The 17,541-nt window shown below is 39.3% G+C and overlaps 1 protein-coding gene across 2 annotated transcripts in view; it reads right to left on the bottom strand.

The window, feature by feature from the left end:
• CYB5R4 (cytochrome b5 reductase 4) overlaps window positions 1-15,828 on the bottom strand; it is a 35,527-nt gene extending 19,699 nt beyond the window's left edge. The window contains exons 1-5 of one of the 2 annotated variants that reach the window (XM_081945882.1): window positions 15,648-15,827; window positions 14,134-14,287; window positions 10,359-10,459; window positions 9,004-9,088; window positions 3,237-3,278 (exon numbers count right to left, since the gene is read on the bottom strand). In XM_081945882.1, coding sequence (XP_081802008.1) covers window positions 3,237-3,278; window positions 9,004-9,088; window positions 10,359-10,459; window positions 14,134-14,287; window positions 15,648-15,722 — 457 coding nt within the window. In that variant the 5' untranslated portion in view covers window positions 15,723-15,827. Of the gene's footprint in view, window positions 1-3,236; window positions 3,279-9,003; window positions 9,089-10,358; window positions 10,460-14,133; window positions 14,288-15,647 lie in introns of both variants that reach the window. The other variant, XM_081945883.1, reaches the window with a different exon arrangement.
• Window positions 15,829-17,541: the final 1,713 nt, after the last annotated feature.

Here is a 17,541-nt window from a genome sequence, read left to right as displayed (position 1 = left end):
AACTCCAACACTGGTCTGGAAAAAAGAAGCTTGGATCACATAGATCCAAGTTTCTTTCCAGCCTTCCTACAGTTTAGAAACTTCGTGTTTTCTAGGCTTCTAGACAGAAATGTTTCTGAATGGTAGAAAGACTAGCACACAAAGGGGAGGGAACTCCTGGCAGAGGGGTGGGGGGAGATCCAAAATTTCCTTTCTCTGGTCCAGTGCTGTTCTCGTCTGCACATGGAAGAAAGATCGGTAGACCAGAGAAACGAAACTTGGGATCTGAGCTTCGTTTCTCTGATTCAGTGCAGTTCTTTTCTGCGCACAGAATTATCAAATTAAACGTTGATATGCATGTCTGCAGCTCTTTCCATGCTCAGGAATATAATTTAGCTAGAACAGAGGTATGGTTTAGCAAAGGACCTAAGACATGCTTTGAATTTCCAGCCACTAATAAACTAATCCCCTAGTAAATGTAAAATATATTTAAAATACCTCTGTAAAACAATTGGATGGTCTATGATAGACAATATAAACAAATAAAGTTATAACCTAGTTAATAAACATTTTTAAAAATCAGTTATTCCTTGTTTCTTTACAAATGCTGATGCCTTAACCAAATTTTGAATTTCTATCAATATGAATATATATCTTAGATAAAAGATTTTTGTCTTGGGAAAAAATGAGTTTCTGGTAAAAGAAATTAATGTTAGGTATTAAATTGCCTAATTTAGAAAACATCTGTTTCCTCTTAGAAGGACATCTAAGACCTTCTACATTCCAGAAAATGATTAAAATATGTCAAAAATGCACATTAAGCAGTTATTATAGTCATAGGTCAAGGGCAAAAGCAATTACTAATTACTTGTGATAAATGTTTAAAATAACTGAAAATGAAGCATAAACAATCACAAAGGGAAAAAACAAAAAAGCCTAGAAACTAAAAGAAGATGTTTAAAACCAAAGGAAAATACAATGAAAAAAGGGAACTGAAAAAAGAAAAGAAAAGAAAAAACAAATCCAAAAATTGTACTGCAGGGATTTCTTTACTCCTCGCCTACCCCAAGCCAAGGTGGTCCATCTCCCTCTAGAAAAATACTACATATTTCAACACTGCACTTATTTTCTTCAGATGATTTTAAAACAATAAGCTTCTGTCCAACTTAATAAGCCACAGGAATCACTGGAAAAAGAAACTAATTACTCCATTGTTTTGTTGCTAAATGAATTTTACTGAATAACTTCTGCTGCTAAACAATCTGTGTAGGCAGCTATGAAAAAAAAATCATATTTTTAAAATATTTCTTACCAAAGTTCCACTTGCTAAGACCCCACTTAGATAAATATATATAAACCCATAATTATAGATCTCAAAAATCTCACAAAATAGGATTGAGAGTTTATACTGAATAGAAGCAAATGTCTATACAACTTTTTATTTTATTGATTTAGTTATCAAATTTAGATAACTAGCCCATCTCACTCTCACTTTCAATTTCTGGCTTATATTTGTTCCTGCTTGAGTTTAAAAAAAAAACGACTTCTATTTCTACATAAGTGCATTTACAAACTAATTTTGCTCAGCTTTATAAGGAATGTTTAAAAATCATAAATTTCCATAAACTGGGCCCTGTAACATCCTCCTGAATGTCTATCTTTTTAAAAACTGTTTCTCGTTCCGTTACATATTTCAAGCTCAGTCATCCTTGTTTTGCATGAATCAATAAATGAGGGATTTGGTGCTACCATTTTCTGACCTAAAATACCTACTTTATCTCTGAAAAACACTTTTTCACATAATGCAGTGATTTTTTTATAAATTCAGTTTTTTTCTAGAAGGCTGTAATTGATGGGAAAGTGCTTCGGAAGTGAAGCAGTCCCATCAAGTTTTCTCAGTTGCCTTTTCTAGTCAGGAATACTTTCAAAGCTAAAGCTCTGTGCTGTTGTTCAGTTTGCTCAAGAAATGGTTTTTCCCTCAGGAGGGAAGTGAAGTGATCCTTTTTTTATCTTCTCAACTTCAGACCCACAATTTATCACCACAAAGCAGCGTTATAAATGAAGAGAGAGAGAAAAAAAGGTTTTCTGCTTACCAGATAAACTCTTACCTGGGAAAGATCTAATACCAATTTATCACGAAGCCAAACAGAATTCCAAAGAAAGCTCAAACTAGAAGATTTTTCTACAGGTAGTCCTCAATTTACAACAGTTCATTTAGTGACTGTTCAAAGTTACAACAGCACTGACAAATGTGACTTATGACCGCTTTTCAGTTATGACCTTTGCAGCATCCCTGTGATCATGTGATCAAAATTCCGATGCTTGGTAACTGGCCCATATTTATGACTATTACTGTGTCCCGGGGTCATGTGATCCCCTTTTGCGACTTTCTGACAAGCCACATTCACTTAACAACTGGGTTACTAATTTATCAATTGCAGTGATTCACTTAACAGCTGTGGCAAGAACAGCCATAAAATGGGCCAAAACTCACTTAAGAAATGTCTCACTTAACAACAGAAAGTTTGGCCTCAATTGCGGTTGTAAGTCAAAGACTACCTGTACAATGATGCAAGACAGAATGAACCACACTGTCACATTCGTACATAAGCATGTTTCTATGTATTAGTTTCCCTCCATTTTTAGGAGAGGTGGAGAAGAAAGCTGAGCTTTAAATAAACTCTGCTATATGATATTCAAGCAAGGTAATGTAAGAGTTGGAAGTAAATACAAGGGAGAAAATCAAGAGCAGAGCCTTCCTGTATAAAGGCCAAAAAAGAATTCAGAACAGTACATTCTCATTCTCTCTCTTTTTAATAATGCTATTATTTTTAGACATGGCATAAACAAGAAACGGGGGTAAAACATAATAAAAACCTGACTACCAATCCAAACCGTTTGCTTCCTGAGTAGCATTAAGCTTTCTTGCTTTCTCTTTCTTTCTTTCTTTCTCCCTCTCTCCCTCCCTCTTTCTTTCTTTCTTTCTCCTTCCTTCCTTCCTTCCTTCCTTCCTTCCTTCCTTCCTTCCTTCTTTCTAAGTTGTCTGATGCTTTTAAATGTAGTTCGAATCCCTTTTTGTTATTCATTGCCACACCTATGGAACATTGTGGCCCAGTTGATAGAATAGTGAACTGGGGACAGAGGGTATATTTCAGTAGGAAATCCAGTACAGTACAAGATTTTGCTGCTCCATGGATGAATACATATTTTCCTTTTCTATACTGTATAAAAGAAATGGTGGATGTTATCATACTTACCATTTAAGGTTCTGTTTTCTTCAGTTACAGGGAGACAAAATTCTGTAAAGTATGCAAAAAATTACTGTAGTGATCACAATAGAGAAAACCGCTCCCATTATGATACTATGTGCAAACATTTTGGGCAAAAAAAAAGCATCTAAAGCTTTATTCAAAAAAAAAAACCTAAGCGTTGAATATTAACCAAGCAAAATATCAGTTCTGGAAATGTGAGCACTAAACTGAAGAGAAAGCTACTTCCAACTACATGGAGATACTTCCTTAACAACTGCAATCATTTTAAATGCATGAAATGTGAGCAGTGTTGGTGCCCATAAAAAGCATACTAGCATTACGCTCTCATGTGTAGGATGTCATTTAGCGAATGACAAGCACACTTGGCATCTACTGGAGGTTACAAAATCATGATAGCCAAACTGCATGAACATTTTATGTTTCAGTAATGGAAAATGATGGCATCTATGAAGGTACAGAGACAATGTCTAAGGTAATAGCACACAGAAAGTTTGTTGCACGGTGGCAATATCACAAGAAGCACCAATAGGACAGAGGTACAAAAATGAGCCATGGAATGAGCCCCTTTAAAAGAAGATGAAGTCAAAATACATGGGCTTTTCAACATATGGGGGAATGGGTGGCACTGAAGAGGAGTGCAGCCTTAGAAACCCTTGTGTTACTTGAATTATCCTGAAAAAAAAATAAAAACTCCCCCAAAGCTAATGACACCAATTTAACTTTTTAATATCTCCTAAATATGCAAAACTAGACTAAAAATATTCAACCATATCTACTCTGTTGATGTCATTTTTCAGAGTTTTCCCATCTCTTGAATAAAATGGAATGCAGTCTTTTATATCAACAGAGGGAGCTGTAACATGAAAAAAGTGTCTTTGTGTCACCAGAAAATTCTAATTATTGTTTTTAAACTGCAGCTTTTTATACTTTATATTGCCACGTTTCCCCCAAAATAAGACAGGGTCTTATTTTCTTTTGACACCCCCCCCCCAAAATAAGCACTTGACCTTATTTTCGGGGAGCTCTTATTATTTTTGAGGTGCAGGAGGCGGCGAGCATGGTCACCTCATGGCTGCTGCTGTGTTGCAATATTTTTGGGGAGGGCTTATTTTTGGGGGAGAACTTATTTTGGCGCATGCGCTCAAAAGCCTAATTGGGTTTATTATCAGGGGAGGTCTTATTTTTGGGGGAAACGGGGTACCAATAGGTAAATAAAGAAAAATATTATTAAAATACTAAGAAACAGTCTGTTAAATTGGGTTGAATATACACTCTACAAACTCCAGTAAAACCCGTGAGTGTCAGAAGCTTTGAACCCTCAACATAAAACACACTTTTTTAAAACACTGGTAAATTTTGACAACACTAGGGTGCAGCTGACTAGCGTGGAATGCACTATAATTCCTCCTATTGATATTACCAGCATCCAAAGACAGAGATTATGTAATTTATTTATTTATTCTTAAAACTACTGCACCATTCCAAACACAGCGAGAAGGCACAAAGGCAAAGCTGCACAGAACCAGATGCAGAGCAAAACAATTGAAGGGAAAAGCAGCTAACAGCTGGGGGGGAAACAAACTATAATCACTCACAACTCTAGGAATTGTCTAGCAAACCTAGTCCCTGAATCTTATTTTAATCATGGAAAGGTTGGGCAAAATTGGCTTCTTTTATAAGCTGTTTGTGCTGTTGTTAATGTTTACCAACACACAGTTATGATTCTGATGCAATTAAGTCATTATTCTGCTAGGCCAAATATTGATTCGACATTGTCCAGAGAGCGTAAGCTACACGGCAACAGCAAAACTCAGTGTTCGAGAGATTTCTCTAAATCGATTAGATAATTAGTTTTAAAGAAGAGGACAAAGATGTCAACAGTATGATCACAGTATCACACACGTTTTTCTGATTACTGAGTCGAGGCGGGGGAAGGTTCATAATTTCACATCGTGAAATTTCAAGATGCTATGTAATTATGAGACATTAAATAGCTCTAAGCCAGCAAAACCCTGTTCCGTGATGTTCAAATGCTGCAGGTTGAACAGGTGTTCATACACATCTGCAGGAAGAAGTATTTCAGAACCATCCACTTTTCAACAAAATCAGGGGTTAAGGAATTAATTTGAAGTCAACAGTTAGTAAAAACATGGAATTGGTCGCAACACACATGAATCTATGCTTCAGCTCTATGGAATTATATGGGGCTGCTCGGAAAGTTGATTTTGATGCACAAAGCACCTTGGAAGCAACTGCCCATATGTGTGTGCATTGTGCAGTCTGTCTTTTGTTTTTCTTTGCTAACCTATAGCAACCGACGGAGGTAATGTAGCTATAATTCAGCTCTTTATCAGCATAATGTATATCATAATGTAGTAGTATGATGTACTTCTGCAAAGGTCGTTTCACAGCTACTGCACAAAAAAATCAGAGACATGGAGATTTGTTGGCTTTCCATATTCCCCCCAGGAATAATCAATTCATCGCTTCCTATGTATATAATGAACCCATATGTAATACATTGTGTAAAGATAAATTATGACTGAAGAAACAAATACTTTTCTAAAAGTTATGGTCATACGGCAGTGTTTTATCCCTAACAATATCCACCACCCGTCTCCATTCTAAACAGCAAAAAAAAAAAAAAAAGCTATCTCTGACATGTTTAATTGCACTTTTATTATTGTTCTTCTGTTTTAAAATACATGTTAGATTGTTATTTAGTGCTTTCCCATTAAAAATGTAAATCTCCTAGTGGAATGCAAAATTAGCATACACTAATCGATTATCAGAAACAAATCAGTTTACAAACATGAAATGGAGGTTGATGTACACATAGCTATTTAGTAGCAGTATTTTTCTCAATGAAGCACTGGCAAATTTCTGTCAATTACTTGATTACCGTATTTCGGAGTATAAGATGCTCCGAAGTATAAGACGCATGTAGCTTTTGGGGAGGAAAATAAGGGTGGGGGGAATCTGTCTCTGCCTCCCAGCAATTTTCCTCCTTGCAGCGAACAGCAAACATTGCTCTCATCCCCTCCCCCGATGTCTTGGAAATGAGGAAAAGGATCAAATAAAATCCCCTGCCCTCCTGAACCGGGGGTACCTGCTCGATGGCCACTATATCCAGTAAACGCCTGATCTCTGTCTGCATCAGCTGGCATTTGAGGGGCGATTTGGGAACGGGGCAGCGGACGAATATCCGCGGGGGCATCGATAGAAACTCTAAGGTTAGGCCGTAATGGATCATGTTCCGAACCCAAGCGTCCGTGCTTGTCTTCTCCCATTGGTTGGCATACAGCTGGAGCCTGCCCCCAATGGGAGGGGGCCTGTGACGGTCACTTTGTTCATTGAAAGGAATGGTTTGAAAACCCCCCTCAGAATGTTCTGCAGTTTCCCTGCTGTCTATTCTTATCCCTGAATGTGGACCTCTCATGGGAGCGGTCCTGTGACTGGGTTTAAGGTCTGGTGTATCCCCTAGAGGTAGAGGGGGTGTCTGCATTACGAAAGGGCTGCCTGCGAAAAAATGAGTGACCCTTATGGTCCGGTTTCTTGGTGACAGCCAGAAGGACCTTGCGTTTGTCCTTGGACTCAATGAGTCCTGAGTCCAAGGCCTCCCTGAACAGCTTGCCACCCTTGAAGGGGGCCGAAGCTAGCTTCCATTTTGCCTTCATGTCCACCTGCCAGTGACAGAGCCACAGTAGGCGACATGAGGTGACATAGGAGGAAAGAGCCCTAGATGAGAATTTGGTGGCATTAAGAGAGGCGTTGGCTGAATACTCTACTGCTGCAATTATTTTGTTTACATCCTGAAATTGCACTAGTACCCTTGGCCGCAGGATCGGGTCTGCTGTGCTTACTGATGGGTCCTGTATAAACATGTATAGGTAAGATGATATAACAAGGTACAAATGTTAACATAATGACTGTAATATATGGTGAAAAGAGTAAAACATGTATAGATAAGACGATATGACAATGTACAAAATGTTGACATAACGACTGTAACATATGATGAAAAGAGAAAAACAATAAAAATTACTAGGCAAAAAAATAAAAGTGCATCTTTTTTACTGTCCAAAATGGCCACCACAAGCTTGGAGTGACAATGGGGCTGCTGTCGGCAATCTGGAGAGCTCAGATGAGCCTCTGGGGGTAAATAGAGTCCTCCGACAGCTTAAACAGGGATCCTGACCTCCTACCTTGCCCCTGAGCTCGCAGCAGCCTCAACTGCGTATTAGCGTGGAAGGCTGGTTAGCTCCAAGCTGCCTGATCCGCACGTGAGGAAAGTGAAGAAGCAAGGAGAAACGCTTTCCAACAAGAAAATAACAAAACTTAAAGCTATCTAACGCTACACAGTGAACAAAAATAAGAAAAGGCTACACTAATCTAATTTGGAGAGTCCAGCTTGCTGTCCAAGGACTGGATCTCCCCAATGCGTCCTTTTAGGGTGACTGAGTTTTTCAAACTGAACTCTAAAGGGAGCAGGAGGTGTGGCTACACTAAAGATTTAAACTCAGTTCTTGGGCAGCAAGCTGAAGTTAACCCGTGCTTGGACACTCCAAGCAGTGCCTAGGAAAACCGGAAATTCATTTTCAGTCCTCTGGAGCCTTCAGGGACCTTCAGGAGGCTTCCCTGAAGGCTCCGAAGAACTAAAAACAGCCCTACGAGCAAACCGGAAGTGACTTCCGGTTTGTCCGTTGGGTCATTTTTCATCCTCCGGAGCCTTCAGGGAAGCCTCTGGAAGGCCCTGAAGGCTCCGGAGGGGTTAAACCGGTCCTATGAACAAACCGGAAGTCCGTTCCTGAACTTCCAGTTTGCCCATAGGGCTGTTTTTTTGCGCTCCGGAGGCTTAAGGAAAGTTCCTCTGGGCAGGGACGGGGGGGGGGGTGTTTTCACCCTCCCAGGGCTCCTATAAAGCCTCCGGAGCCTGGGGATGGCGAAAAATGGCTTTAAAAATGCTGAATTCAGCTGGCCAGCGCACGCATGCACGCTGGCCGCCTCGCATGCCCTAACAAATGGCTCCACATGCCACCTGTGGCACGCGTGCCATAGGTTTGCCATCCCGGCCATAGCCTATTGCCATCTCCGCAAGCCCCATTTTCCCATTTGCTGCAAGGAGGTAAATTGCTGGGAGGCAGAGGCCAATGGGTAGGGGCTGGTGGGTGGGCAGGGCTACATTCAGTGCACCCAAATCTTCACCCTCTTTTAGGGGGGAAAAAGGTGCATCTTATACTCCAAAGATTTTGGTACCTTGTGGGTAATAGCAGCAATACCTTGAATACAAATCACCATATATTCCTAGCCAGCATTTTTTTAAAATCCACTGCAAAGTAGTAAACCTCATGCTTTCTAAATAACGTATTGTAGAGTGTATTGACAATGAGTCTTATATTTAAAGTTAACATGTTTAATCTTTGTCATAGAGATAGGCATCCTGATATCCTCTATATATTCTAAGGATAAAAACACCCTCAAGTTCACCTCCTAATAACTACATAAACAAATCTATACTATTTTCCTGGCAGCAGCACAGAAGAAGCTTACCGTTGTCTATTTCCAGAATATTGTTTCTACTTACCATCTATTCTATATATCTGAAACTCCCTAATAGCAAACTTAATTCCTAAGCCCAGATAAAGTCAGCCAGCTGCTACTGCTGTTGAAACATGTTATACAAGACCCCTCCAATAATTCTTGACTCAGGTCACTGAAATTGAGCACACCTTATGGAATAAAGAGAGTATACCTTTTAGAGAACCTGCAGGTTTCAGGGCTATTCTTCCAATCAAGCATTCTTTCAGCATCGATTCATAATTGACCCAGCGATGAACCTGTAAAGAAAAATGTAAGTTTATATTTGACATCTGTTCATCTAACATACTTAATCACATACTTCTAAATAACCATGAAAATGTTCTAAATCTCATAAATTAAGCAACGCTAATAACCAAGTTGCTAAGTGAACAACATATAGACAGTCTTCAACTTAAATTGTAATTGAGCCCAGAATTATGGCCGTAATTCATTGTAGTCATTAAGCGGGTCACCATACGACCAGACCTCAGTTTACAACTTTTTTTTTTTTTTTGCAGAATTGTTAAATGACACCATGGTTGTTAAACAAATCCATTATACCCAGTAGTTGTTTTGCCAGAAACTGGCAAAAAAACCCATCAAAATTGCAGATACATGAATGCAGGATGCTACAAATGGATGTAAAAGTGAGCTAACTGCCAAGTACCCAAAATGTGATCATGTGACTGATGTGAATGGGCAGGATGTGAATGGGCAGGATGGCTTATGGCTGTCATAACTTTGAAATTGGATCATATATAGCTTTTGAAGGTTCAGCTGTAATTTTGAACAATCGCTAAGCAATCGATCATAAATTGAAAACTACGTGTAATTCCTGAGCTATATGTAACATTTTCTATTGTACATATTAATCCATAGCAAGAATAGATGACGAAAGGAATTATGCCTTTCCTCCACAGGTGAACTCTAAATATGTAATCCATTTTTTCAAAATTAAATGTAACTATGTTGTGCATTTTATTTTATTTTTTAAAGAGAACTTCAGTTCACAACATTCACTTTAATCTGAGATGAATTTTTAGGTAAGGCAAGTTTATTTATGTATCTGTATATCTGGAGAAAGAGGGGTGGGAGGAAGGAAGGAAGGAGGGACACAGAGAGAGAGGAAGGAAGGAAGGAAGGAAGGAAGGAAAGGAAGGAAGGAAGGAAGGAAGGAAGGAAAGATAGATAGATAGATGATAGATAGATAGATAGATAGATAGATAGATAGATAGATAGATAGATGATAGATTGATAGATAGATGATAGATAGATGATAGATAGATGATAGATAGATAGATAGATAGATAGATAGATAGATAGATAGATAGATAGATAGATAGATAGATAGATAGATCATTTGTTCATCTCCTTGGTAATGCTTTGAGTTTATATAATAAACTAACTATTATCCCTTAAAATGTAATGTTTTAATGAGATACTTTACAAAGCAGCAGTTTTTTCTTCTGGGAAAATGTGCAGCACAATGTTTTTATAAATATGACACCAACTACACTCTGTTGCTACCTGATCAAATAAATCTGTGCCATCAGTTCCTGCAGCTTTCATTAACTCATCTTCTCCCCCAGGGTGATATTCCATATACGGTGTTACGTTATATACAAGCCCTAGAAAGCAATGAACAATGATTAAAAATACCAGTTAAACGAGGAGGTATAAAGTAAAGGTGGTATAAAATGTCATGTTTATTTTGAACATAGACTGAAACAATGAAGCTGGTTATGCTTTGCTGGTTGTGTTAGCTGAATTGAATGGCATAAAAAACATGTATTCTAAAAATAATTGTCAAAACATTTCATCCATGACAATGGACCTCAAGCAAGTACAGAACAATAATCTTGTATAAATTAGCTATTTTTTTTAAAAAAACTGTTAAGACATGCTTCATTTCCAAGTGATCTCTGTGTTCTGCGTAAAGCACACAGTAAGATGGAACGATGTAATACAACACAGGAAAGAAAACCAAATTAGAATGACCTCCTAATGAACTGAGTCAGAAACCAACAGTGAAACATAAATTGGAAAATATTCCCACTTCCAAGGCTGACATAAATATTATAGATTATGGTTATATAGTATTTGCATTTTTTGTTATTTGTACTAGGAATGCCATCTAGTGCAAAATATTTATATTACATATAAAATGGCCTTCATTAACATTATATATTATCTCTAAGGTCAGCTTCATTTACTTTTCTGTGTTGACAAATGAATTTTATCACCTCCTTCATCATAAAGCATCAAAATGTATTAATGTGCCTCATGTACCTGCCTGTTCAAGAAAAAAAAACATAAATGAGCATAGGCAAAGCATCTTCACTTGATAATCCTATGGAGGCACTCCTCTATCAAAGAGGAATAAAACAATAATTCCTAATAGAGAAGTCTGCCTGTTTTATGATAAATACACTTGATACAGGTTTAATTTGAACTTCATAATTTTAATCTTGTGAAGCTTTATATTTTTATAGATTTCAGTTCAACAGTAATTTCCTAATGACAGAGAATACACATACACACACATATGTATATGTATGTATGTGTATGTATATATATTTGTGTATGTGTGTGTGTATACACACACACATACATATACATACATACACATACACACACAAATAGAGGTCATTTTAAAATTATAGTCATTAATATTACAGCTAATTCTGTAGATTTGCTTTTGGAAAGATGGGCAAGTACAAGATGGATGGATGGATGGATGGATGGATGGATGGATGGATGGATGGATGGATGGAGAGAGGGGGAGAGGGAGATACCGATAGATAGATAGATAGATAGATAGATAGATAGATAGATAGATAGATAGATGATAGATAGATAGATGATAGATATAGATGATAGATAGATAGATAGATAGATGATAGATAGATAGATAGATAGATAGAAAGAAAGAAAGAAAGAAAGAAAGAAAGAAAGAAAGAAAGAAAGAAAGAAAGAAAGAAAGAAAGAAAGAGTACATTTAGTACATTTTTATTTTATGTTGGCTAAAGATCAAAAAATAGTTTACTGATAGATAGTAAAAGAAACTAATGGTGAACAGTATTGGCTGCATATTTGTGCAATAATGTCCTAAGTCCTTTCTTCTTCAGTTTGGCTTCTTTTCTGGCAAACAGAAGTCAAGGAATTTCCATATTTAAAAGTTGAAACTCACAATTTCAGCTGACCTCATCCAAGCAAGCCTTTTCATGTTTTTACCTGAAGGCTGCAAACTGTATATACAATATAGTGTAAATTGGAGGGCTGAAAAGATTTTGTGACAACTTGATCACCAGCACAATTCTTCACATGATCCATAAGCCGTAAAGGCAGCTGACAACCATGTACAGTCCTGTTCTCTTCCTATTTTGGACTCTCCACACATTCTGACAAATGCCTGAAAAAAACTGTGAGCCAACGCCATACTCACTAGCAGTGATGATGTTACCTATTCAGGAAATGAAATGTCTGCCCACCAAGCAACCAAACTCGGAAATCACCAAGGATTTCATAGGGAATATTCTAACTACCATAACTTAAATAAATGGTTGAAGAATTCAAGAAAAGCCAATAAATGTACAATGCATATTAATATTTATGTATGATACAGTACATCATCATACAGCTTCATCAACAGCTTTTTCATCATGGCAATATACTAGGTGTGGCCTTGTCTGTGTATCTTAAGCAGTGACTTGCGGTGAGGTTTACGGCTGGTGACGTCATCAGGAAGGCGGGGAATGGGACCACGTGTGCTGGAGGCTGAGGCTGCCTCAGCCTCCAGCACACGTGATCCCATTCCCCGCCTTCCTGAGCGTGCTCCGCCGGCTCGCGCTCCGCAGTCCTCGAAAGTGACTGGGGAACGACGAGAACCTTCCTGCCTCTGCTGGACTTTGCAGTCCAGCAGAGGCAGGAAGGTTCTCATCGTTCCCCAGTCGCTTTCATGGCTTCGTCATCCGGGAGCGCTGACAACATTTCTGCCTCCGCAGCTCGCGGGCGCGGACGGAGGTAGCCAGAGTGGCGCCGAGGCAGTCCGGCGGGCGAGCGACCGAGGACCTCCATCACTCGCTCGCTCGCTTTCATCCGCCCGGACCGCCTCAGTGTCGCTCTGGCTACATCCGTCCGGCCGCGCCCGGGAGCTGCAGAGGCAGAAATGTTGCTGGCGCTCCCGGATGACGAAGCCACAAAAGAGACTGGGGAACGACCTTCCCCCAGTTGCTTTTGTGGCTTCGTCATCCGGGAGCGCCGACAACATTTCTGCCTCCGCAGCTCCCGGGCGTGGCCGGGCGGATGTATATAATATTATATACTATTATTTCATGAAGAGAGGTGAGGCTCTGCCTCCCTTGCCTCCCCTGACCGCACGTCCCTGATCTTAAGTATAACTCTTATCAGTGCTGCAACTGATCCTGTAATACAGAGATCATTTGGATTGCATATTCTGCACAGAAGCTCCCTGAGTGACTCTGAACCCATCCTATCTAACAGTTATTATGGGAAAAATATAAAAAGGAAACATCGTGTATGTCATCTATTGTTTCCAAATGAAAGATAGTGTCTCAAACTAATAATAAAAAAAGATCTGCTTTTCCTTCATTTAAAAAAAAAATCTAAATTACATTACCATCTCTGCCATTATGATTTATATTTTATAGCGCATTAAATGATATATGATTTAAGCCAGTCAGCCAAACGTGTAAGAATTGAAGCACCAAAACCAACAATACATACACTAAATTCAGTTTCTCAGACAGGGAATTCCAAAGGAACAGAAAAAAAAAACCTATGGTTAGTAAAAAAAAAAAGGATGTCCGTGAATTGAGCAGACCACATCTCTTTTTTCATTAAAGTAGTTCCCTTTTTTCAAGCTTCTGCAAGAGCTTGGAAAAAAAAGTTTCTTCAAAGAATCAATTTATTAAAAATACAGTTCTTAAAGCAACATTATCTATGTTGACAGGCTAGTGCAGATCTGTCCCAAATTGAGGCTGTTTGGGGCTGCACACTCACAAAGGACTGAATCATTTCGGAAATCATGCACAATCCTACAAAGTAGATCTTGTGAATACTTCTAAACACGGAAATAAGTCTTACAAAGAATGTCTAAGAGGATTGGGCAGCAAATGCTAGGATATTTTATTAGCTATACATAAAACATAAGATATTGTACCGGCTTAAAAATCTTCTATTCCTTGTATTTTTTTCAAATTACCTGGCCCTAAGATTTATTATCCTATATCAGTTACAGTGAAAAACAAACGGTATAAGAATTGGCAACAGAACAACCCACCTCTAATACATATCCAACAGTCATCTCTTTTATTATGTTTCATAAGCTCTTCTTCAGTAACTTCTAATAATCTTCCTTTTAGACCAGTTAGATCTTTTCCACTTTTGGTTAACCGTATCCAGTCCATAAGACTTCGACCTGATTTCAAAGGTACCTAAAAAGAGAAAAGATGAAAATAAAGAACATAAACAGAATAAATGAAATTGACATAGCATACTACATAATTGTCTTAAAAGATAATTTTGGTATGCTTTTTCTTAGCATATAAACTTCAGTTCTTATATGAAGCAACTGTGAATTTACTGCAATGTTCCAAAGCTCATATTACAGATATTCATCTAGTAACTGATTCAGATTAACAGAGTTGGAAGGGACCTTGTAGGTCATCTAGTCCAACCCCCAACCCTCGCCCAAGCTAGAGACCCTACACCATTTCTGACAGATGGCAATCCAGTCTCTGACACACAAAGCAAATTGCTACATCAATTCAATTTTTCCAAGTAAGTATATTACACAAGGAGCAGAAATTGAGTAAGAAAGTGTAGGCACAATATTAAAGGCACAATGTTAAAAAAAGGAAATGGTTATTTGACTCTATTTTCCTAGAAGAGGCTTCAAACATTTCATAATCCTTCTGCAATGTGGGCTACTCTATCACAACGGCATCCTTACTAGGTGTGCCATGAGCTCCTCCATTGGTCTCTGGGGAACGGAAGCTGCTGACAAATTGGTACAGTTATCAAACTGTATATAAAGAAACTTTTATGTTCTCTACTATTCCACTTGCCAGACTTTTACAGGCAAATCAGATCAACGACTTGGCTTCCCAGTTTCACAATCACAAAATCCACAGTCCATATTAATAAAGAGCATCTTTAAAGCTCACCTTCTCACATACCCCCCCCCCCCCAAAATTGATGGCACATAATCATATTGTTTCTCCACCACTTCCAAAATCTGCTTTTCCTCTTCCCCCATCTCCCTTTTAATCTGATCCACGAATATCAAATCTAGGCATGGGTGGGTGGGGGGATTAATTACAAGCATCTAAGAAAGAGAACCAGATATTGTTCTTGTAAATCAGGACTGGCAGAACAGTAAACTGTGTTCCAAAACAAGCTGAAATACAGGAACTTCCTTCTGTTCTGCAAATGACTGATTAGGCAAGGAGTAAATGTTTTAGATCTCTGTGACCCACAAAAAGCACACGCCATTAAGCAGCCAATATGACTATATAAAACTTTTTCTGTTTAACTGGCCAACGCGATTTTTCCATTGGACCATTTCTCCACGACAGGCAGAAATTAAACAGGTGCGACGTCTCCCGCTACAAATCGCACCACCTGGTGATTTTACAATGCAAATAGCCCTCCTTCCCCACGTCTCTTCTAACAAGCGCTGCTCCGCAAATCCACCCGACACCCACCAACCCACCCTCGAGTCTCCCGTGGGACGTGAGACAGAGCAGCCCCACCAGGTAGGGGGGACTCCAAAGCCGCTACCCAGCCCCGCACCTTGCTGCGCCCCGCGAGGGCCACCCGCTGCTGTGAGTCGGGGGCAGGAAAAGATTGAGAAGGCACGTTCAGCATCTTCTTCTCCCGCTGCAACCAGACGGGAGGCCGACACAATCCTCCGCTTCCCTGAGTAAGGGGAAAGGGTGGGGGGGAAACCAGTTCGCCGGAGAGAGTTTAAACCGCTTCCGGGTTCGGCCTGCTGTGAAAGCAGCCCCGGGTGGAGAGGCGGGGGTGGGGGAGAGTGCGCAGGCGCGTGCCGGGAGAGCACGCGCGAGCTGATCCTGGTAGCTGCCGCTCGCGCTTGAGTTTGGTCGATTTGATTGACGCGGGGAAGAAGTGTCGGCGGCGTTCGCTGTTACGGAGGAAAGCCCCCCCCCCCGCTCCTCCGTTTAGTTCACCTTCTCCCCCCACCCTGTTGCGCCCGCGCGCCCTACGCGCTTCTGCTTCCCCCCCCCCATTAACCCCACTTTGTGAAATCCTTCATATCCTGACATAAATTGTTTCAACTTCTGCCCTGAAAACGACGCTATAGGGCACTGCACACTAGAACAACTAGACACAAGGTCAGTTTTTCCCGAATGCCATCACTCTCCTTAACAACTAATTCCCACAACACTGTCAAATAATTTACTAAGACTGTATTACTATTATTCTTCTCTTCCTTCCGAGTATCTATCTCTCCCCACTTATGACTATAACCATGTTGCTTGTATCTTTCAATTTATATTGTTTTTGTTTCCGAGTACGATTTGATAGCTTATCAGTAACCTTGATTATCACTAAGTGTATCTTTTTATTCTTGATGAATGTGTTTTATTCTCCTTATGTACACAGAGAGCAAATGCACCAAAGACAAATTCCTTGTGTGCCCAATCACACTTGGCCAATTTTGTGCTCATTGAGAAAGACTGCCCCAATCTATTCATAAACAAAACACCTTCAACTCCGGCTGATGGGATTAAGAAGAACAGGACATGACTTTTAGGACATTATAGGATTAACCTACCACCATTAGAATAGCAAAAGACAGAATGCTCACTACATTGCACAACCCCCTGGAGTATTTCACACAAAACCCCAAATAATGTGTAAAAGTCCACCTATCCCAACCTCATTTTGTCAGCTGTCCCAGAACTGTCAGTTCTGCTAATCAATAAACAAGAGTCCTTTTTAAATCAGCCTCCATTTTATTTCCAGCGCCTTTCTCCCGGCTTGGAACCAGACCAGATTTTTCTTTCTGCATGAGTATTAAAATAACCCTCTCAAATATATTTGATCCATTAATTCATCATTTCAGGATGGAGTAAACCAAGAAGGGTCTCTTTATTTTTGCTGCAAAGGATCTATGCCTAAAATGAAGTCTTTTACACTGAGCTTCAGTCTTTATTGTTAGCAAAAAGTGGCAGGAGCAGGACAGCAGACAATACATGATGATGTGCAGATCAATAACATTTAAAGATGTGCATATACATTTGAACAAAAGTTGAATGTATCCATATATGACCAACAGTTATCAAGGAAAAAAGATTAATTTTTAAGACTGGAAATACAAGGTGAGCCCAGTATAGGTAGTCCTTAACTTATCACAATTGAGCCCAAAATTTCTGTTGCTAACAGAGATGTTGAGTGGGTTTTGCCCCATTTTATGACTTTTCTTGTGACCGTTAAGTGAATAACACAATACTGCAGTTAATAACTCAGTTGTTAAGTGAATATGGCTTCCTGATTGACTTTTCTTGTCAGGTTGCAAAAGGTGATCACATTGCAATCGTCATAAATGAGTCAATTGCTAAAAATTTTGATCACATGACCTGGGAATGTTGCAACGGTTGTGTGAAAAACTGTCATAAGTCACTTTTTTCACTGCTGTTATAACTTTGGTCACTAAACAAAC

The sequence above is a fragment of the Natrix helvetica genome (genome assembly GCF_964273705.1).
Source record: "Natrix helvetica genome assembly, chromosome: 2".
NCBI lineage: Eukaryota > Metazoa > Chordata > Lepidosauria > Squamata > Natricidae > Natrix > Natrix helvetica.
This window is presented reverse-complemented; position numbering and strand designations above follow the sequence as displayed.